We start from the raw sequence: 23,033 nt of genomic DNA, 5'->3' as shown, positions 1-23,033 counted from the left end.
AAAAAAAAAAAAAAAAAAAAAAAAAAAAATATCTATATAAATTTATCGAAAAAAAATCAAGCTCATTTATTTTTTAATATAAATTGTAGGTAAGATTTGATGTCATTGGATCAGTAGAAATTTTTAAACCAGTAGAGGAAAAAAATAAATATCAGGGAATTCGGAGCAAAATAAGATGAGTGTGAATGTAGCAGACATCAGATAAATTTAAAATTATAATTAAATAGAGTAAATAACTAAAAAAATAATATTTATAAAAAATGCACTTATTAATTTTTAAATTTTTCAAATGCACATTTTTTTTAAATTCAATTTTATTAATTATTTACTCTATTTATTAGTAACTTTAAATTTGTCTGATGTCTGCTACACTTACTCTTGTAAAATCATCAATTTTTAGTTTCGATTCGTAGCTTAGAGTGAGGCAAGTTGGTCGGTAGCACGACTTGTAGTTCGCGGATAAAATATCCCCGACAAAATATCCGCGATAAAATATCCGAATACAAATTATCCGATAGACGAAATATCCCCGGACTAAATATTCAAGATACAAAATATTCGTGACAAAATATCCTGTCGGTAAATCTTATTCAGAAAAATATATTTTAAGTAAAAAAATCTGTCTATCGGTTGACCCTGCAGGCCAGCCCTAAAACTTCCCCCTGTTTTCGAGCTTGAAAATCGTTTTGTGTGCCGTTCTTTTCGAAAAAAATAGTTTTTTACTATTTTTTCTCCAACGATATCTCTCAAACGAATAAACCGATTGAGACGGTTGAGGTGGCAATCGACGCGTTTTATCAAGTTCTAAAGCTGATTGAATTTGGAATTTGATTTATTGAGTCATTTTTGAGATATTTCAAAAAAAATAAAAAATAATTTTTTTTTAATTCTTTCGACAACGATTTCTCTTGAACGAATGAACCGATTTTGATGGTTGAGGTGGCATTCGACGCGGCTTATAAAGATCTAGAGCCCAGTCCATTTTGGAATCAATCCATCGAGCACATTAAAAGTTATAAAAAAAAAACACTTTTGAAAAAATTTTATTTTTGGAATATTTCTGAAAGTGCCCTACCGATCAAGCTCAATTTTCTTACAGCTTCAAGATATTGACAAGCCGCGTCGAATGACACCTTAAAGTTCAAAATCGGTTCACCCGTTCAAAAGATACAGGTATTTACATACGTACATACGTACATACATACATACATACATCCATACACTCGGACATCATCGTGAAATTAGTTAGAATAACTTCCTAGGACCTCAAAACGTCGACATCGGATGAAAATTCGATTTTTGTAAATCGGACCGAAACCAATAACTTCCCGAATTTTTGAAAATTTACAATTTTCTTAGCAGGAAGTTAAAAATAATTAACGGTGTTCGATAAACGGGTACCATACCATTTTAAGCATAAATGTTAACCTATTTCCAAAATAATACCCACTCAAAATCTGTGAAAAAAGGGCACAGTACGATTTCAAGCATATGTGTTGATCTATATGTAATATCACACACTCAAATTTTATGTGCAAATATATTAAACATTTCTGATCAAAGGGTACCGTACTATTCATATTAAAAGTATTTCTTTCTATTGATTACTTGGGTGTTTAATATAAAGTCCCGCCAATGAATGATGAACGAGAAGTTACTAATAGAGTAATCGATTATATGAGCCGAAATATTTGAGATTTTTCGTCCCTACTTCACGGTTAGATATGAGAGTTTAGCGCAGGGACGCGGCGAAGGAAAGTATGGGTTAGGGTAAGGTAAAAGAATACCATAGCTAGGGGAAGTAGATTTATATATATCTATATAAAAGTAAATATCGCTGGTATAAAAAGTCAAATTATTGCTTCTAATATCCATCTCTTTCTCGAACTCTTTCAATTTATTTCAAGCATTTTTTCACAGTTCTATTCTATTTAACTTTATTACACATTTTTTTTTATTACAATGCCAGTCACGTAGCCCATTAATAAACCCGCAACGCAGAGCCATTTATATTGCAAGTTCATAAAGTCGCGAGTTGGTCTTATCACAAAAATATTTTACCAGTTTCCATAACCATCTTACTATTTTTTTATTATTATTTCTACTAGTACAACTTACTTAACCGTATTCTTGTACCCAAAGTGCCCTACAATCTTACTTTTTACTTTTGTACATCCTCTCTTTCTTCTCGGTACGTCCATTGGCCCAGTTACAATTTCATATTTATTCGACAGACGTGCACAGGTTCGATAACTTTTACAATTGCACTTGTTTCTCTTCACTATACTTATCTCCACTTAATTTATCATAAAAAAAAACATTATAAATTCATCATTTTAAATTAAATTCATTTTATTTTATTCATAAATAAATAAATAAATAAATATTTCAATCACTAAATTAATAAACGTAAAATAAATGATAATTTATGTGATTAAAATAAAATATTAAATAAATTTTAATTGCATAAAATTATGAAATAATTACATAGATAATGTAATTAAATAATAAATTTAATAACGAGAGGTAATTTAAATAATGATAAAAAACACTAATAAGAATTTCAACAGTGAGGTTTTATAATAAAAGTTAATCCAAATGAGATTAAATGCTCTTCGGAAACATTTGTCGGTGAATATAAATGTGGTATCATTGAGCGTCAAATTATGCCATTAATCAAGTGAAAGATAATTAAAGCTAAGGGATAGTGAGATAAGAGAGAAATGTGCAATTCGCATAATTGACATCCCGTTTGGCTAATTGGCCGTTGAATAACTTTACCGGTTGGTCACCCTTATAGCTGATTCACTCTTTATCTTACTGCCTTTACTCTTATTCCTTAACTTAAACTTATACTCAACTCTTTTTGTCTTAACATTCCATATCTATTCCCTTTTTTATCGAATTTCGATTCAATTCCAATTCCAATCACTGCCCATTCCCGTTAATCTTTCCTTTAATTATATCATTTCTTATTCTCAATTATGGCTGCATTATGAAATTCAAACTTTTTACTCAAGGAACGAGGACTTGCTTTAAAATTTATTGAATTTGATGTTTTTTTTTTTTTTTGGTATTGAGAATTACTAAATATACGGATGCTTTTTACTACTGAGTTTCCTTGAAGTTTTTTCTTTATACTGTACATCAAATATACTTAAGTATAAGTACATTATATTATCTCCTTATTTTCTTTATCGATAAGAGTCTTTGATATTCTGAAGACGCAACTTTCTCAGTATATTGTAATCTTATAATAATGAGAAAAAATTGCTATCTTTAGATTGCCCTAGTTTTTAAATATTTTTATACTTCTAAAGATCCAAACAACTTTTCTTTTTTTAAATTTAAAAATACTTAATACCTTATAAGTAAATTTATCTTTATGAAACAATCTTTAAAAGTTTCAATGATTGAACTAGTTTCGAAATAAAATAATAATTTTATGTTTTATTTACTGAGTATTTTAATCGATAGAATATTTGATACTTCACGTAATTAATAATTCATATTTATTTGAACATATATTCAATAACTATTACAATTAAGGCTGATTCAAAATTAAATTCCAAAGCAATCTAGAGTCTTAATGAACTTTTTAATGTCTGATCGGTAATTTGCAAGTTAATTAAAAAAAAGAATTTGAAATTTTTAATAACAAAAACCAGTAAATGAATTAAATATAAAAAGTATCATCTTTTGCACTTAATGAACTGCTGTAATTAAAACATTATGTATTTAAATCAATTAATTTACTCTCAAGATATTGATAAGTCTGTATAGTCGTACATGCGCCTACACTGTACACGGTAAGAAATGCATGGCGTTCAACACCATGCTGGTATGGTCTCAATACAGATATTAAAATAGTATGTGAAATATTCCAAGACATTATTGTAACGAGTCCCAGAAGTATGGCGTTATTTACTATACTGTATAGTACTGGAGCTATTGTATTGCTCACACGTATGCATAGCAGGCACGGCGAAACAGCATGACCTTGAGATCCATACTACAATGCCGAGGGCACAATGTTACTAGTTTTTTCCGCCATAATTTCTGGCGTGTCAATCAATGTATACTATCGTATTACCGCCAAAACTATATAGATGTCGTTAGACTAGATTTATCTGCCAGAAGCAATGTGGATACGGCTATGCAGTATGGGCCTGACGGCCATACCGACATTGCGGCGTCCACTATCGCCAATGTTACTATTTCTGCAATGTTCGAATCATCCATGCATACAATTTTACAACGTATAGCAATCTTCGATACCATATTCGGAGTTTTAATATTAAAATAAACTCCAAATAGAAGTGAATTTCACTCCGGGGGAATTAAATAAATAAACATTCGTCCGCTCTGCATTCACTCCGGATTTACTCAGCGTTTGCTTCCGTAATTTTTTTACTGTGTACTTGAAGTATGAATCTTTCTAAAACAAAATAGATTTCTTCGATTTGAAAATAGAAATAATTCATTGAATCACTTCAAATATAATTACCATTTTATGAAAATTATTTATCTATTCCCCGGTATTTTATGACGTAATTTAATATTTGAGCCGCATAAAATTTAAGAAATATCTATTAAACAATAATATAATTTTTTGCAAAAACTCGATAGTAAATTTATGATAAATTTAAATACATAATAACAAAACGTACAGAAATTAATAAGGAAATTCTATGGTCTAAAAATAGTTAAATAATTTTATCTGAAAACTTGGCCAGTTGCAATGAAAACAAAAAAAAACTTATTGATCCTCTATTTTTGTTATTAAATTTTTTGCTCTCGTTCAATAATTCAAACTACTTTAAGCATCCTCTAAAAACCAGCATCTCTATAAGTTGTTATATAGACGTCTTCTTGTTGTCTCTCTACTGCTTGAAGAACCATCGAATAATGATGGCCAACTTTACTTAACTCACGGATTATGTGTAGTCTCTACATCATCTTTAAACTGCAAAACTTGTAAATTGTCCACTTCTAATTTATAACTAGATATGAATAAAGTCAAGAATTTCTGTCTTTATCTTGTAAATTTTTTTTTTTGTACTGTCAGTATATTTGTAAAAAAATTTAAATATCTTGAGAGCTGCTTGAATATCATTTTAATATGATAGTAATAATTAACAATCAAAAAAATGTATCAACATTTTTTATTCAGGAGTTTAATGACAGAAGAGTTAACATTCAATGCAAGATTGCAGTTAATTTTGATTTAAAATAACTTTAATTGTTAATTTATGTAGAAAAATTTATGCTAGTTCCGAAAACTCAGACTCTTCTTTGATATCCTTGATTTCTTCTGTACTTAACTCACCAGACTTTATAACGGGATTCAAATATGTTGAAATGTCGTGAGTAAAAAGTTTAAGACTCAAAAATCCTCCAGATTCACCGTTGCTACGGTGGTAAAGCCCGATCCCGTCCAATGCGACTCTAGGCTCTGGGGCCACCGGCTGAATATCAAAGTACGGGATCGTACTTTGTCCGACATCGGCAGTAACACTCGAATGGGTTAGCATTATTCGCGAATTGCCTTCTGAGTCAAGTACATTGTTATAACTCTTTGAGGGATCCAATTTGTCTTTGACGTCCACAACTTTTCTATGAAATAAATAAACCATTTCAATTATAAAGTAATAATTTAGAAAATGTATGAGCTACGGCAAGATAACTTCTAAAACTCATGCGTTGGCATCACAAGCCAAAGGCTTGAGCTGCGAACATCTACTGAAATTCCCTCGTTATCTTCCCATGACATCAAGTTAGGAAAATGTACTATTTAACGTTGTTATACCGAAACAGTGAATGTCTTGAGCCATAATGCCTATCGAGATCCGTAGTATACCATCTCGAAGGTATCTTATTATTATTGAAGTCAAGATTCCCGTTAATCGAATCATTCCTGCCAAACGAAATTAAGGAGCCAGTTGTAAAATTGAACTTTGAAAAACGGACTTCCAGATGAAAATCTTGGGCAGAATACACCCCTAGTCTTAAACGGGCGCCTGTAACGACAAAATCTGGCCGTGGTGCGACGACATTATCCAGAAGAAAGTGACGAAGCTCATGATGTATAAACGCGTAGTCAACTGTTTTCTTCATTGGTATTTCTTTACCACCAACAACTTTTACAAAAGCTCCACCCTCAGCTTCTGCATCATACTTTAATTCGTCGAGCGGTACCCATTCAATGGTACCGTTTTCAATACGACCATCTTCAATTAACTTTCCCTGCTCAATTTGCAAATGAAGCACGTGATTTTTTTTGATAAATCGTATACCAGTCAGTACCCTAGTCATTCAAATAAAATTAATAGACTATTTTGTTTGAATACAAATTTTGAACTCACATATTTTTGTCCACATCCGTCCTTTGTGATAGGAAACTGATTGCGCGATGAGCCGTTGACTCGGCTTTGTCTTCTATGCATTGGCACAAGCAGGGGTGACACCTATACACACCAATCATTAACTTCCAAAGTGCGCTCTCTTTACCGAACGTACAGAGTTTTTGGTCGCCATAAGTACGGTCATCATAATTGTCTACATAAACCAGACGTTCTTTGAATTTACCGGGCTGCAGTATTTTCAATGGAGTTAATTTTTGAGAATATATATATTTATTGAATACTTAATTACCACTTCACAAAACTCAACGTAGTTCAGGTCCCGGCACTCGTCTATTCTTCCCTGGCATGGATTCTCTGGGTACCAAGTTTTTTTTTTAAAATCCTCGTACTTGCGATAAATTTTATTTGTATTAAAGTCACTGCATGAACCACCACAGCTTCCATCAGAACTTAACATATATTCATGAAGCATCGTCATTTGGACTGTGCGGATCAGTTCCGTGAATGTTTCGCCTATTGGAACACATGAAATGCTCATTTAATTTTTTTAAATTAATAATTTAAATAATAACTTACCTAAAATGTGTTTTGGTGGATCACAAACAATTATTTCTCTAGGTATTACTTTCAATGCCTCTTTAGTAGCTGACATATAATCATATGCGGATTTTATAAGTCTCTCTTCCGATCTTTTTGCTTCTTCTTCAAAAGATGCTAAATTAAATTATTTTTATTATTAATTAATTGAGTGATATTTCATCAAAATTTATCTATAGGAACATATTTATCTTAGTTATAAAAAAATAATTTAACCCTTTCCCGGTCGACTTTGAATCCCTACTCTTAATTTGAATCGTACGTCTTATTCTTAAAATGAGAGAGCTATAGTCTGTTTTCTAGAGAGGGGGCTGAAAAATTGTAGAAGTGGGCACTTGTCTACACTACCACCACTAAATAATCACTCATACAGCCTTACAACGGACTTTAATTGGCTCTATCCCTACATGACTCACACCTAGACTCACCGATACTTCGAGCCGGGAAAGGGTTAATATTATTAGTTAGTTTTACGCTCAATTTGAGGCTCATAGACGAAACGCAGTGGCTCGAAGGACCAACGCAGATACCAGTACGATGGTTATAGTATTATTTTTTCTACTGGATTAAATTATAATTAAAAAATACCAAGAACTGCGCAATAGAAGCAGCAGTTTCTAGAAAACCAACGTACTGATAACAGTGCAATTAACGTTGAATTATTTCTTGGAAATGGCTCTCCCCCACTGCTATCTTTTAACTCAACGGCAACTCAAGTCGACGTATACATGTGTTGTGTTCCATAATGCGCTCCTTTTATAAGCAACTGACGTTTTTCATTTCTTTACGTGTTTTTTTTTTTTTTTAATTTATTGATCTCAATTGGATGAAAATTTATAAATCAATACATACTTTAATCAAAATCTATTTTGTTATGTTCGAAATTTTTACTATTCGGCAACATAGTATAGGTATTGAAGTAAAAATGTAGTTTTGTGTCCGTTCCTTATAAAGGGAGTGTACATCCGAATTCGAGGTGACTCAAGTAAAAAGAACTACCGCGTATTAAAAAAGATGTGAAAGAAGTTGCTTATTACAAGGTAACTCATAACCAGATTGTACTGTAACTTACAATTATGATAAATAGATAATAGACCATAAGAATAAGAACTCATGATAAATCCTTTTAGTTCTGTAAACATAACCGTTCGATAAATATCATAAACACGTTGCTGCCGTGATTTAGTAATGCCACATAAAGATCCTGGTTTCATATCCTGAAATAAAACTTATAATAAAATAAATAAAATGATTAATTAATTTATTTTAAGAATAATTACTTTGAAAATAGGGACTGCAAGGTCCAAAAGACCTCCTTGGATATCACCAGATTGCTGTGTTATGAATAGTCGATGGATTTGATTTAATATTTCTGGCAGGTCGCCATCTTGTGAAGAAGTTGTGGCTTGTATAAATTGGTTTATACTGTATTGATTGTATTTACTCGCTGATTTCAGTAGGCGCCGATAGTCATCAAATTGACCGTTGATACGGGTTATGTATTTGTGCAGCTGGCCCATACGTGTCCTAAAATCGGTGTCACGTGGCACGTTGTTCAATATTTGTGACAGCGCGGCATCCATTTTGACGTTGAATAACTTTGTTAGCTCCTCGATTTGAGTTGATAGTCCGTCCAATTTCGCGATCGTAGGGTCCACAGTATTTCCTCCGAAGAGAGATGTTATCAGAGGTACATTTCCAGATGCTAAATCCGATAAATCGTGGCCAAGACTTATTATATCCTGGATATCTGATACTATTGGAAGATCTATTGCAGTTATTTTTTCAGTTCCAAGAAACAGAAATAATAGTGAAATTATTTTAAACATTTTATTAGTGTTTAATTTGCTTGCACTCAAAGCATACGCCTTCACCTGTGGTATAGCTTCGCTTGTCTCATTTAAAAATACTTAAATATTTAATTTCTACTGTAATTTTCGCTATCTGAAAGATTAATTTCTATGACAATTATTTATCGGAAAGCAATAACTAACATTGTGATAACTGTCACTAGTTAATTGCGACCTACAAAAGAACAATATTTACCCAATAAAATAAAAAATACTAAAAAATTACTGTAATTTTCGCTATCTGAAAAGTTATGTTCTACGACGATTATTTATCGAAAAGGAATAACTAACATTGTGATAACTGTCACTAGTTAATTGCGACCTACAAAAGAACAATAATTACCCAATAAAATAAAAAGAAATAAATAGCAAAATGTTTAACCATTAAAAAAAAAAAATAAATAATAAAACAAAATTTATATTGGAATTGCTGAATTTATTTTTTTTTTATTTCAAATATTTGTAATTACATAAGAACAAAAATCTTGAAAAATTAATGATCAAATATTGCAGAAACTTTTGCTTTAAATGTGTAATAAGACACAACAATACTTTTAATACTCTCTAAAACTAAATTAGCGAAAATTAGTAAATACATACTATTTGCAAGTGAATTTCGCTAATTTACTTCAAGAGAATAATAAAGTTTTTAACAATTACTCAAGTTCTACAGGATGATTTAATATTGCATTTTCAAAACTATTTTTAAATAGCTTAACATTTTCCGGGGTCATTGTCGGGTTCAAATATTTCGGAAGATCAAAAGTGAATATTTTAAAACTTAGAAATCCACCCGAATTTTTGTTGCCACGATGATAAACTCCTATACCATCCAATGCAACTTTCGGATGTGCCGAAACTAGCTGCCTGTCAAAGAATGGGATCGTACTTTCTCCAATTTCTTGCCATTTGTTAGACACTGTAAACCATACTCGTGAATTATCTTGTATATCTGGAAAATTATCTTTAAATTTCGAAGCGTCTTCTCTATTAGTCAAATCAAACTCCGTTCTGTAAAAATTTCAAAAGATAACTAATAGTCATATATTATGATGTGATTATAAATTAATACCGTGGGGTAAAAGGAGGATAGTCACGCCCAGGCATATCTTCAGGTGTCAACCATTTACTCGGATTATCCTCCGTTGGGACAAGCAAACCCTCCGAAAAATTAGCTGGTGTGATGTGTACTTCTAATTGTATCGCTTTTTCGTTTTTAGGATCGCGGTTGAATCGTACTCCGGTGACAGTATAACCTTTTTCCCGCGCATAAATATCATCTAGATTAAAATCTCTTTGCCCGTAACGTACGAATGAAAAATCTTTATGTTCTTCCATTCTTATTTCTTTACCATCATCAATTTTAGCAAACCCACCACCAGAGACATCATCCAAATAAACAAAATCTTCAAGTTCCACCCAACTAACAGAATCTTTGTCTATCTGACCGAGTTTTTTCAACTTGCCTTGTTCGATTTGCACATGAACGAAATTGTCTTTAAGTTCAAATCTCAAACCCGTCACTACCCTACAAGTATAAATTATAGATTAAATAAGTGCTTCTTTGATTTTATAAAATAGACAACGTACATATTGTCTTTGATGTTAGACAACTGCGGCCTTAAACTGATGGCTCGTACTGCTGTCGAGTCAGCATTTATTTCTGAGCATTGACAAAGACAAGTAGAACACACCCAGAGTGTGGGGGTGGTCTTTTCGAGTACAACTTCTGTTCCTAACCAACAATCGTCTCTGGGCCCAAAAAAACCTACCCCAGAATCAATCCAAGCGTAACGGCTCCTAAAGAACTCTGGCTGTTAAATTAATTTAATTTAGTTATCATTGTCATCATTACGAACGTTATAGACAGTTTTAAATTTTGTGTATTTATGTGAAAAAAATTATTTGGTGAAATTTTTGAGCATAGTCATAAATAACTTTCATATTTTTATGATCAATAATAGGTTCAAAAATTTTTTTATTCTTATTTTACGAGAGGATCATTCATAACTCCGTTTTTTAGAAAAATCTCAGAAAATCGAACTAATTGTTTGCTAAATTGACATAAGTTGTATAGTTCGATTAGCAAGAGATTGAGATCTGGGTTTGACTTTCGATTAGGTCATCCCACCGATTAGTCGATAAAAGCTACAAATTTTGGCTCACAACCCATATAAATCAAGACAATACATGAAATTTACTGGCGAGACCGTTTAGATAATAATTAGTTGAAATACATGCACACAGATGGCGTTCGTTACGATCGTCTATTGGTTATTTTATCATCTATCAATAATTTAATGAAAACTAAATACTAAATGTATTAATTTTATTGAAGCCGTACGATTGACGGTGACATGTAGATCCAACCCAATTATAATTTTGTGGTGACTTCAGTGTTAGATATGAGGCAGGGTGTAATGGAGGTGCCTCACTGACGATTCCACCATCACATCCGGGATGAAACCTAATATTGTTCAGCGTCTAATCAATTGATTTCGTTAAACACTATTAGTTGGTGAATTAACGGCATCATTACACTTGAATTCATGCTTTTATCTATTAATTAATTAACCAACCAATTAATTCATCAATAATAGTGTGCACACTCGTTAGTTTCGCATTGATTCTACTATCAAAATGGCGGCTTATACGGCTTCAGCGGTAAAAATCTCAGTCAAACAACTTATTTACACATAAAAATACGTTTACTGTGAAATTTTTGAGTGATTATGAGGAGTGATCTAATCGAAAGTACGACCGAGATCCATGATCCCATAAGTTAACAAATAGGACTCAACTGTTTTAAAATGAAACGGAGATTCCCGAAACCTGATCTCTCGTTAATTAAACTATACTAAGGTTAGATCAGTATACTTGAGTTGTTTAGGTTATGTGCTTATATTTATAAGTTAATGTTAACTCGAAAAGTCTGTTAAATTTACACAAATTTTATGTCAAAATAAAAGATTTTATGTGTTCAATTATTTAACATGGAATTTGTGTGAAAAATCAACATGAACGCAATGTCTTGAATTTTACAAAATTTGAGTAGACCATTTGCAACACACGAATCGTGTTGAATTCCACAAAATTTCTAACAGTGTAATTACATATTTATTTGGAAAAATCTCACCAATTCGCAGAATTTAGCTCTACCAATATCTTGGCAGGAGTGCATACGTCCTTTGCATGGACGATTCGGGGCCCAAGTTATTAAATTTCTCCTATCGCCAAATTTATATTCACGATAAGTCCTAGTTGTATCAATATCTCCACAAGTTTGGGGACAAGTAATTTTCTCTGACACCATACTTTCGTGAATAATCATTAGTCGTATTGCACGCTCTAATTCAAAATATGTTTCACCTACCGAATATAAATAAGTGAATAAATTCATACGGTTTATCAAAAATAAACAATGGAAAAATATGTTATTACCTAAAACGTGTCTTTTTGGATCACAAAATAATATTTGCCTTGGAAGTTTTTCTATGGCTTGTGCGGTAACTAATAAATAATTGTTGCATCTTAATACCAGTTCTGAGACTGCTTTATCCAATTCATTATTAAAAGTTGCTAAAACAAACGATAAATTTAACTGTAAAGGCAATAACAGTTTTTTATATTTCGCATTTGAGGCGTGTAATAAAATTATTTACAATTAGTGTATATCGTTAATAAGCCATAAGAATAAACCGTCATAATAAATCCTTTGAGTTCGGTAAGAACTACTGTTTCGTAAACATCATAGAGCCTTTGTTGCTGTGACTTTGTTTTTCCACACAGTTCTTCAGGTTTCATATCCTAATGCAGTATAAAATTAAATAAAAGTATTTAGAAATAAATAAATTCAAGCTTACCTTCAAAACAGGCATCAAGAGATCAAGAATGTTCTCATTGAATTGATTTAGTTGTCCCGGTACGAAAAGGTGATACATTTGTTTAAGTGTATGTCGCACATCACCATAATCATGTGACGTTGTTATTTTAATAAAATTATCAATAGTGACGCGATTGAATTCTCCTCGTTTGTGAACGTATGTTCCATAGTCGTCAAACAATTCGTCGATTCTGGTTATGTAATTGATTAATCTGCTCATGATATTATTTAATTGAATCGAACGCGGTAAGTTGGTTAACACAGCAGTCATAAGCTTATCCATTTTTACGTTAAACAATTCAGTTAATTTCGATATTTGTAAAGAAAGTATTTGTATTTGGGCAGTCGTAGGGTCAACTGATGAGTCAATTAGACCACCGAGAAACGGCACCTGCCCTGATGACAAATCAGATAGATCATGAGCGATGCTTATGATATCTTGAATATCTGAAATTACTGGAAAGTTCAGGGGAACAGCTCGATTTGATATAAAAAGTATCAAATATATATGCACTAGTAAATTCATTGCTGATTACAACTATTGCTAACAAAGTTACTTGTTGTACTTTTAGATTAACACAACAGTGTTAGATTATATATAGGTTTGGTTATCGTTATTTTAATAACAGTGAAGGTATGCTTATTTTTTATCCTTATCACTAGTTAATGATAATTGCTATGATTACGCGACGAATGTACGTCGTTTTTAAAATTTTTTTTTTAGAATAATATACATACGCTGTAAAAAAAATTGGGACACTTTTCTAATTAGGACATACCTCCCCGTATGAAAATAATATATATGGTCAAAATATATGTAAAAATATATGATACTTTTTTTTTTATATTAAAAAGTATAATATTCATCATACGCGAGTCCGTCTATGTTTAGCATATATAAAATGTAAATGTCAATCATATACAAAAAATACATTTTTATCAAATATGAAAATATATATTCTTGTCACATACGAAAACTATATTTTTATCATACATAAAAATATATATTTCTATCATGTACGAAAAATATATTCTGATCATATATAAAAACATATACTCATATTGTGTATGGAAAAGAAAACTTTCTTATTCGTATGACCAACTCCAATTAAATTAGATCTAAATTTTAATAAACTCTTTAAATTAAAGTTAAAATTTTCAAAATTAGTTAATTTGATGCGAATATATATACCCACGTACATACACATACACCGGATAAAATATATGCTTAAATATAACAAAGAAAATATATGGTGCCATATACAATGTAAATTATATGCTACCATATATTTCATTTCATATATAAATTTTATATTTTCTGAATATAAAAGGAAATATATCAATACACTATATATTTTAAGGTAAATGTAGATGTATAGGGGAAGGGGGGGGGGGGGGCAAAACGGGATACTTAACGAAAAATTTAGTTTTTAGGGACATAAATATCGTAAATTGGCTTCATTTTGATTCTATTTGAAATAAATATAACGAATTTTAGACTGCCATCAGAAAAAAAATTTTATTTTCTGCGGGCAAAATGGGATACCCCGAAAAAAAGTAAATTTTTTATTTTTTTTTTTCAAGTGAATAAAATTGATGTAATAATGTCTTTCTAAATTGATGTAAGTTATAAAATTTACTCTCAACATATTTTTAAAGAATGTGCTCAACTGGTAGAGCACTCGGCGCGATACCGAGGTATCTGGGTTCGATTCCCAGTTCAGGCTATCTATATTTTTCTCAATTTATCTATAAATTATCTTATTGAGAGGTTTGCATGTTTAGGTTTCCACTATATTTAAATGGAGTGGAATTGAACCTTCAACTGTGGTATAGCTTCGCTAGTCTCAGTTAAAAATATTTCAATATTTAGTTTCTACTGTAATTTTCGCTATCTGAAAAGTTATTATCTACGACGACTGTTTATCGGAAAGCAATTTTTAACATTGTGATAACTGTCACTAGTTAATTGCGACCTACAAAAGAAAAATAATTACCCAATAAAATAAAAAAAAATAAATAGCAAAATGTTCAACCATTTGAAAAAAAAAAATAAATAATAAAACAAAATTTATATTTGAATTGATGAATTTATTTTTTTTTTTATTTCAAATATTTGGAATTACATAAGAACAAAAATGTTGAAAAATTAATGATCAAATATTGCAGAAACTTTTGCTTTAAATGTGTAATAAGATACAACAATACTTTTAATACTCTCTATAACTAAATTAGCGAAAATTAGTAAATATTTACTATTTGCTAGTAAAATTCGCTAATTTACTTTAAGAGAATAATTAAGTTTTCAACAATTACTCGGGTTCCAGGGGATGATTTATTATTTCATCGTCATAACTATTTTCGAATAGCTCAATATTTTCCGGGGTCATTGTCGGATTCAAATATTTTGGAAGATCGAAGGCAAATACTTTAAAACTAAGAAATCCACCAGATTCTTTGGTGCCACGATGGAAAACTCCTATACCATCCAATGCAACTTTTGGATGGGGCGAAACTAGCTGTTTGTCAAAGAATGGGATCGTATTTTCTCCAATTTCTTGCCATTTGTTAGTCACTGTAAACCATATCCCTGAATTATCTTGTGTGTCTGGAATATTATCTTTAATTTGCGTAGGGTCATTTCTGTCAGTCAAATCAACCTCTGTCCTGTAAAAATTCGAAAAGATAACTAAAAGTAATATATTATAGTGTGATTATGATTATAAATTAATACCGTGGGATCAAGGGTTCAAAGTCACGCCCAGGCATATCTTCAGGTGTCAACCATTTACTCGGATTATCCTCCGTTGGGATAAGCAAACCCTCCGAAAAATTAGCTGGTGTGATGTGTACTTCTAATTGTATCGCTCTTTCGTTATTAGGATCGCGATTGAATCGTACTCCGGTGACAGTATAACCTTCTTCCCGCGCATAAATATCATCTAGATTAAAATCTCTTTGCCCATAACGTACGAATGAAAAATCTTCGTGTTCTTTCATTGTTATTTTTTTACCATCATCAATTTTAGCAAACCCACCACCAGAGACATCATCCAAATAAACAAAATCTTCAAGTTCCACCCAACTAACAGTATCGGTGTCTATCTGACCGATTTTCTTCAACTTGCCTTGTTCGATTTGTACATGAACCAAATTGTCTTTAAGTTCAAATCTCACACCCGTCACTACCCTGCAAGTATAAGTTATAGATTAAATAAGTGCTTCTTTGATTTTATAAAATGAACAACATACATATTGTCTTTGATGTTAGACAACTGCGGCCTTAAACTGATAGCTCGTGTTGCTGTCGAGTCAGCATCTAATTCAGAGCATTGACAGAGACATGTAGAACATTTCCAGAATGAGGGAGTAGTTATTTCGAGCTGAACTTCTGTCCCCAACCAACAACTTTCTCTGGGCCCAAAAAAACCTACATCAGAATCAATCCAAAAGTAACGGCTCCTAAAGAACTCTGGCTGTTACATTAGTTTTATTTAGTTATCATTGTCATCATTACGAACGTTATACCCGAGTCGAAAAATTTCATCTGATTTTAGTCTATAACTGGAGTTCATTTGGACTAATTAGTCTGTATTTGAACTAGTTGATCTTTTATTCATTTTTTATAAAAATTTTAAGCTGTTTTTGATCTGTTGTTTTACAAAACAATTGCGTTACGAGCAGACAAAACTAGATTAAATCATGGACTCATAATATATTTATTTATGGCCAATGTTTATAAAAAATATTCAAAGTTCCAGAATTTATTATGTTTTGTTTACCGTTTATTTAGTGTCCTTTGTTTAAAAATGTCGACAGTTATTGATAGTTTGACAACTTTATTTTTTAGATGTCCTGACTGAATATTAATATTATTGAATAAAAGTAATAAAATTACTTTTAAAATGTCAATTAAATTTTCCTATTTACTGGATAAAATCGAAAAATATTTTGGCATTAGAAACCATTAAAATTCTTGGGACATCTTTTTATGAAAGCGTATTAGCATTTTTCAAATATCAAGAAAATTAAAATAAATTTATAAACCTAGATTATTAGGGGAGAACGGGGTGCTATGGCCCCATGGGGTACGAAGGCCCTCCTCAAAAATTAGGTAAAACAATTTTTTTTTTATTTCCGTCAAATTATCTCCTCTATAATGGTTTTATTATATTTGAAGTCAATATGTGATATGTGGGGGAAAATGAACCACTCGAAAAAAAAAAAATTGTAACGAAAAGATTATTTTTTTTTTATTTTCCGTCAAGTTAATTTTTTCGTGACAATTTTTTTTTGAGTGGTCCATTTTGCCCTACACATTGACCTAAAATGTGATAAAAACATGACGGAAAATAAAAAGAATTTTTTTTTTTTCGATTTTTTGCAAAATTTCGATTGATTCTTCCGAAATAGATGGAATATAAACGAATTTGATGGTCAAAAGCCACAAGAAGAAAAAACCAGCTTAAGGGGGCCTTCATGCTCCGGTCTCCCCTATTATTATTTATATTTGGAAAAAGTCCTGTTTTTTATCTAAAGGCGATTAAAAATAGACTAAAAATGATAGTAAAAAAAAAGTTTGTTTTTGTTCTAAAAACAGATGAACACAGACTAAATATAATACGAAAATAAGTATAATATTGGCTTGGATAGATAATAGTACCGTCAAAAACCGATTAAATTCTCACCTAAAATGAATATGATTTAAAAACCTAAATAAAATAAAAATTATCTGAATTTATCATTTATTTTGAATCAGATCTTATTTTTCGACCCGTGTAATTACATATATATATTTTATTTAGAAAAATCTCACCAATTCGCAGAACTTAGCTCTACCAATATCTTGGCAGTTGTGCATACGTCCTTTACATGGAACATGCGGGGACCATTTTTTATCTGGGTTATTACTACGAGTGGAATATCTATAATTGCGATAAATGGTAGTTGTATCAACGTCACCGCAAGTGTCGGAACAAGATATTGACTCTGACACCATACTTTCGTGAATGACTATCATTCGTATTGCACGCTCTAACTGAAAATATGTTTCATCTACGAAATAAAATTAGGTAAATGCATACGTTTTATTGAAAAATCAAGAATATAACAACAGATTATTACTTAAAACGTGTTTTTTTGGATCACAAAGAAATATTTGCCTTGGAAGTTTTTCTAAGGCTTCTATGGTAACTAATAAATAATTGTTGCATCTTAATATCAGTTCTGAGACTGCTTTGTCCAATTCATTAGTAAAAGTTGCTAAAACAAACGATAAATTTAACTGTATAGGCAATAACAGTTTTTTATATTTCGCATTTGAGGCGCGTAATAAAATTATTTACAATTATTGTATATCGATAATAAGCCATAAGAATAAACCGTCATAATAAATCCTTTGATTTCGGTAAGAACTACTGTTTCGTAAACATCATAGAGCCTTTGTTGCTGTGACTTTGTTTTTCCACACAGTTCTTCAGGTTTCATATCCTAATGCAGTATAAAATTAAATAAAAGTATTTAAAAATAAATAAATTCAAGCTTACGTTCAAAGTAGCCACCAAGAGATCAAGAATGTTCTCATTGAATTGATTTAGTTGTCCTGGTACGAAAATGTGATAAATTTTTTTAAGTAAATATTGCACATCACCATAATCATGTGACGTTGTTATTTTAATAAAATTATCAATAGTGGCGCGATTGAATTCTCCGCGTTTGTGGACGTATACTTCATAGTCGTCAAACATTTCATCGATTCTGGTTATGTCATTAATTAATATGCTCATGAGATTGTTTAATTGAACCGAGCGCGGTACGTTGGTTAACACAGCAGACATGAGCTTGTCCATTCTTATGTTAAACATTTCAGTTAATTCCGATATTTGTGTAGAAAGTCCTTGTATTTTGGCCATCGTAGGGTCAACTGATGTCCCAATTAGACCACCGAAAAACGGCACCCGTCCTGATGACAAATCAGATAGATCATGAGCGACGCTTACGATGTCTTGAATATCTGAAATTACTGGAATATTCAGGGGAACAGCTCGATTTGATATAAAAAGTATTAAATATATATGCACTAGTGGATTCATTGCCGATTTCAACTATTGCTAACAAAGTTACTTGTTGTACTTTTAGATTAACACAACAGTGTTAGATTATATACATGCTTGGTTATCGTTATTTTAATTACAATGTATGGGTATGGTTTTTTTTTAATGCTTATCACTTATTAAAAATAATTACTACGATTACGAGACGATAATTTCTGTCGTTTGTGAGCATAATCAAATTTTTTTTCTAGAATAATACAAAGAGAATTTTAGTAAAAAAATATAAACAATATTGACCCGTAGTTTTTTAATAAATTTTATCAAAATCTATTCGATCTAATCGAAGTATTCGGTTCAAACTTCCAATCGAATAATTTAAACTTTTGAATTTATCGTAAATTTTCGAATAATTCCAAAGATTTCTTTTGAACACGGTAAGAAATATTTTGTGGATATCACTATGCCAGTATGGGCGTGAACGCCATACTGTATGGTATCGAAGATTTTTATAGGTTATAAAATTATATGCATAGATGATTCAACCATTGCGGGAATAGTAACATTGGCGATAGTTGTCGCGGACGCCACAATGTCAGTATGGCCGTCGGGCCCATACTGCACTGCCGTATCCGCATTGCTTCTGGCAGATAAACCTAGTCTAGCAACATCTATATAGTTTTGGCGGTAAAACGATAGTATACATTGATTGACACGCCAAAAATTATGGCGGGAAAAACTAGTAGCATTGTGCCCTTGGCATTGTAGTATGGGTCTCAGGGCCATGCTGTTTCGCCGTGCCTGCTACGCATACGTGTGAGCAATACAATAGTATCTGTCTTGAGACCATACCAGCATGGTGTTGAACGCCATGCATTTCTTACCGTGAACGACTTAAAATTGTAATATTTTTTTGAATAATTAAAATTTTTGTCAGAGGTAAATAGAGCTTAGACACGAATCTACGAAAAAATTAATTTTGATTACTTTAAAAACTAATCTCTCCATGAAATAAAAAATTGAATACTTGAGAGCTGATCAGAATACTCGATTTAAAAAATTTCGGATAATTCTAAAACTGAAGAATAATTCGAAAAGTGACGAACAATTCGAAAATATTCGAATAATTTGAAACTTTTCGAACAATTCGGGAATTCAAATTATTCGATTCAAAATTCGAGCAAATTATACTTGATTTGATTCGATTCGATCCCGATTCGCACACCCCTAATATTAAGCTTTAATTTGATACCCAATGTGTAATTTCAGTGAAAATAAATAAAATAAATTAGAAAAAAGTTACAATAATTTTGATTTTCGACTTTACAAAAAAACTTGTTTTATTTCTATGTCGAATTTCTTAATAATCTGTCGAGTATTTATGATTAAACAAAACAAAAACTCATAAAATCTGAGGCAGAGATTATATCGTCAAAAAGTTACTAAGGATTCTTAACTTTTCTCTATTTTCTTTTCAACATTTTTTTATTTGCAACAGTCGAGATCGTGCCTTACAAAAAGTTTGCTTTGAGTCACGCAACCGACGATAAAAATAAAAGAGCAGAAAAAATAAGAGCATGAAAGAGGAAAAATGATGGGTTTTTGTGGTGGCAAAGATTAGAGTAAGAAAGAGAGTATTCTACATTAACGCTGTATATTCTGAGTGTATAACGTGATAATTCGTTCTAGCCTACGGCCCCAGGAGGATCCATCTTGCTTTCAAGTTTCGTTGAAACTAATATTTATTAATGCCCGGTAATTAGCGCCGAATCTCTCCAGAACTCTTGCAGGAAGTTAGCTACTGTTACAGCTTTTGCTTCTATTTATTACTTTAACAGTTCCTCTTATTCTAATAATAATTATACTTCTTTAGCTTCATTTTCAGCTTCTTCTTCTCCATGTACTTATACTTTTTGTAAATGTAAATATTAAATTCATCAACTAAAAACACGTCTTTATCTCGCACTATTAATTAACATCTACTAAGAGATTTTAATAAATTAACTCTACAAAGTATTCAATTATTTATTTACTTCCAATGTCAGACGCTAAAAAAAATGTCGATAGTATTATCAACAAGTCATAGCTATCCTTCAACTTAACAACTTTAGTTAGTTATTATTATTTTTAAAAACAGTTATCGTTATATATTTCTACATACAAACATTATTTCCACTATCACTGTAAGCAGCTCTGATAAATTTGAAATAATGTCCAAGTATAAAAATCGGCTTTTTATCCACGAAAACTTTCGGAAAAAAAATTTTAATGACGAAGCCAAATAATGCTAAGAAAAAAAATATAAAAAGTATCTTTTTTTGAATGATAAAAAATTATAAAATAGAGTTCTTCGAAAATGCAGCGTAAAAAAGTTCACATAAGAGTCGAAAAACGGTGAAAAAAATTTATAGTCCATTTTTGTTCTTTTTTCGGTTGTTTTCTGTTCAAAAATAGTTCATTTTTGTTTAGGATTTTCAAATGTAGGATAGCAAACACTTTTCGAAGCTTTTTTGAATGAATTTCACAAGGGAATATAAATGTTAACTTTTAAAAATGATCGAGTTGACATCTTTTTGTTGCAGTTTATTATAGACACTAGGTGACGGTACTAATAATTATTGAAAAGGGTCTACATGTGCAGCTAAAGATCTGTTTACTGAAATCCGTCGAAAAATTAATTCAAATTTTATCAGCGTGAATGCAGCAGACATCAGACGGATTTAAAATTATAAATAAATAAAGTAAATAATTCAAAAAATAATATTTATAAAAAATGCGCTTATTAATTTTAAAATTTTTTAAATGCGCATTTTTAAAAAATTTTATTTTGTTAATTATTTACTCCATTTATTAATAATTTTGAATTTGTCTGATGCCTACTACATTCACACTCATCAATTTTTTTAACAGTAATTATAGGATGAACAAATAAAAAACTTTTATATTTTTCAAAATTTTTACATTGAAAATAAAACGAAATTACGATCAAAATTATAGAACTGTCCCATTAAATAGTAATGGGGTATTGTTTCGTCGGATTATTATAATTTATGTTGATAAAAATAATAATTCGTTTAACCATTCACCCGATTTTAAAATAAATATATATAAGGTTATTATATGTCAATTTGTGTACATTTAGTAAGAAGTTAAAATTTTTTTATTCCTGAAAATTGTTGGCATATAATCAGGTGTATTAAATTTAATTTCATTGGTAAATATGTTTCGATCTTCTGATTTGTTAAGTGGAATAATAATTATTATTATTACACGTAAAAAAATTTTTTGTGACCACAAGAGAAGATAACTTACGGTAACAAAATTCTGCCTTAATATACGGATAACGAAACATCCGTTAGGATTACAATGTTTTTGTAATGCTAGCAAATTCTTCGTTGGGCCAAGCAATGGTTTGTAACTGTAACAAAACTGTTGTGGTCCAAAAAAAAAAACTGATTTGTTAAAGTAACAGAATGAATATGTAGCATTAACACAAATTTTTGTAATCATAAGCTACGATTACTTACGGTAGCAAATGCCGGCTTTAAAATACGACGATATTATTATAATAAACATCATGTGTTCTCATAATAAATCGACTTCTTAATTACGACATAAATTACTATAAGAAATTGATTTGTTACCGTGAGCTAATCATGTTTGTCATTATAACAAAATCTTTCGTTATCCCGTCTTTTGTTATCAGGACGAAATTCGTTTATTCCGTGATAGGGTCAGTGAAACTGATTACTTTTAATTATTGATTTGCATACTGATGCAATAATATTACAGGCATATTGATCTATTACTTTTTAACTTCCCGCTAAGAAAATTAATGATTTTCGTAAAATTTGGGAAGTTATTGTTTTCACCCCGATTTCCGAAAATCGAGTTTTCATCAGATGTCGACGTTTTGAGGTCCCAGGAAGCTATTCTGACTATTTTCAGAATGATGTCCGAGTGTATGTATGTATGTGTGTGTGTGTGTGTGTGTGTGTGTGTGTGTGTGTGTGTGTGTGTGTGTGTGTGTGTATAAACTCTTTGTAACTTTTTAACTAATGAACCGATTTGGACGTTTAAGGTGGCAATCGAAAGAGCTTGTCGGCCGTCAACTTTCCTAAAAATTTCAGATCATTTAATCGAGTAGACTCGAAAATATTGACGAATTACGAAAAAAAAAAAACTTTTTTTAGTTTTTTAGTGATTTCTCAGAAACGAGTTGAACGATCGACTTCAAAATCTAATCAGCTCCAGAACTTTATAAGCCGCGTCGGATGCGACCCCAACC

General features: G+C 31.1%; 3 protein-coding genes and 1 long non-coding RNA gene across 5 annotated transcripts in view; 1 reads left to right on the top strand and 3 right to left on the bottom strand.

Annotated features, from left to right (window-relative positions):
* Positions 1-5,151: 5,151 nt before the first annotated feature.
* On the bottom strand, positions 5,152-8,873 carry LOC130677815 (uncharacterized). Its single transcript, XM_057484687.1, has 7 exons — positions 8,243-8,873; positions 8,035-8,179; positions 6,942-7,079; positions 6,655-6,878; positions 6,366-6,592; positions 5,810-6,307; positions 5,152-5,616 (listed from the first exon to the last, which is right to left on the bottom strand). Exons 1-7 carry the CDS (start codon positions 8,789-8,791, stop codon positions 5,265-5,267), a joined length of 2,133 nt encoding a protein of 710 aa, XP_057340670.1. The 5' UTR covers positions 8,792-8,873; the 3' UTR covers positions 5,152-5,264.
* The window catches only part of LOC130677821 (uncharacterized), a 108,262-nt gene continuing 92,926 nt past the window's right edge, over positions 7,698-23,033 (top strand). For both annotated transcript variants that reach the window (XR_008991711.1, XR_008991710.1), the window contains exon 1: positions 7,698-8,002. This is a non-coding gene — a long non-coding RNA (uncharacterized LOC130677821). The remainder of the gene's footprint in view (positions 8,003-23,033) is intronic.
* Positions 9,228-13,281, bottom strand: LOC130677817 (uncharacterized). Its single transcript, XM_057484689.1, has 7 exons — positions 12,676-13,281; positions 12,475-12,619; positions 12,254-12,391; positions 11,949-12,181; positions 10,403-10,626; positions 9,885-10,340; positions 9,228-9,823 (listed from the first exon to the last, which is right to left on the bottom strand). The coding sequence occupies exons 1-7, from the start codon at positions 13,219-13,221 to the stop codon at positions 9,469-9,471; spliced, it is 2,097 nt and encodes a 698-aa protein (XP_057340672.1). The 5' UTR covers positions 13,222-13,281; the 3' UTR covers positions 9,228-9,468.
* On the bottom strand, positions 14,783-18,850 carry LOC130677816 (uncharacterized). The gene is made up of 7 exons (XM_057484688.1): positions 18,242-18,850; positions 18,041-18,185; positions 17,820-17,957; positions 17,512-17,750; positions 15,948-16,171; positions 15,430-15,885; positions 14,783-15,362 (listed from the first exon to the last, which is right to left on the bottom strand). The coding sequence occupies exons 1-7, from the start codon at positions 18,785-18,787 to the stop codon at positions 15,008-15,010; spliced, it is 2,103 nt and encodes a 700-aa protein (XP_057340671.1). The 5' UTR covers positions 18,788-18,850; the 3' UTR covers positions 14,783-15,007.

Source organism: Microplitis mediator, chromosome 11 (genome assembly GCF_029852145.1).
Source record: "Microplitis mediator isolate UGA2020A chromosome 11, iyMicMedi2.1, whole genome shotgun sequence".
Taxonomy (NCBI): Eukaryota; Metazoa; Arthropoda; class Insecta; order Hymenoptera; family Braconidae; genus Microplitis; species Microplitis mediator.
The sequence above is the reverse complement of the archived record's forward strand: the minus strand, read 5'-3'. Positions and strand labels throughout refer to the sequence as shown.

Excerpts from the sequence above, each read along its gene's own strand:
- LOC130677815 (XM_057484687.1), bottom strand. The coding sequence starts at position 8,791 with ATGTTTAAAATAATTTCACTATTATTTCTGTTTCTTGGAACTGAAAAA. Across the intron at positions 7,080-8,034 it reads ATTATCTATTTATCATAATT|CATCTTTTGAAGAAGAAGCA; the intron begins GTAAGTTACAGT and ends AATTTAATTTAG. Across the intron at positions 6,593-6,654 it reads ACGTTGAGTTTTGTGAAGTG|CCCGGTAAATTCAAAGAACG; the intron begins GTAATTAAGTAT and ends AAAATACTGCAG.
- LOC130677817 (XM_057484689.1), bottom strand. The coding sequence starts at position 13,221 with ATGAATTTACTAGTGCATATATATTTGATACTTTTTATATCAAATCGA. Across the intron at positions 12,392-12,474 it reads ATTAACGATATACACTAATT|CAACTTTTAATAATGAATTG; the intron begins GTAAATAATTTT and ends CGTTTGTTTTAG. Across the intron at positions 10,627-11,948 it reads GAGCTAAATTCTGCGAATTG|CCAGAGTTCTTTAGGAGCCG; the intron begins GTGAGATTTTTC and ends TTAATTTAACAG.
- LOC130677816 (XM_057484688.1), bottom strand. The coding sequence starts at position 18,787 with ATGAATCCACTAGTGCATATATATTTAATACTTTTTATATCAAATCGA. Across the intron at positions 17,958-18,040 it reads ATTATCGATATACAATAATT|CAACTTTTACTAATGAATTG; the intron begins GTAAATAATTTT and ends CGTTTGTTTTAG. Across the intron at positions 15,886-15,947 it reads TCTAACATCAAAGACAATAT|GGTAGTGACGGGTGTGAGAT; the intron begins GTATGTTGTTCA and ends TTATACTTGCAG.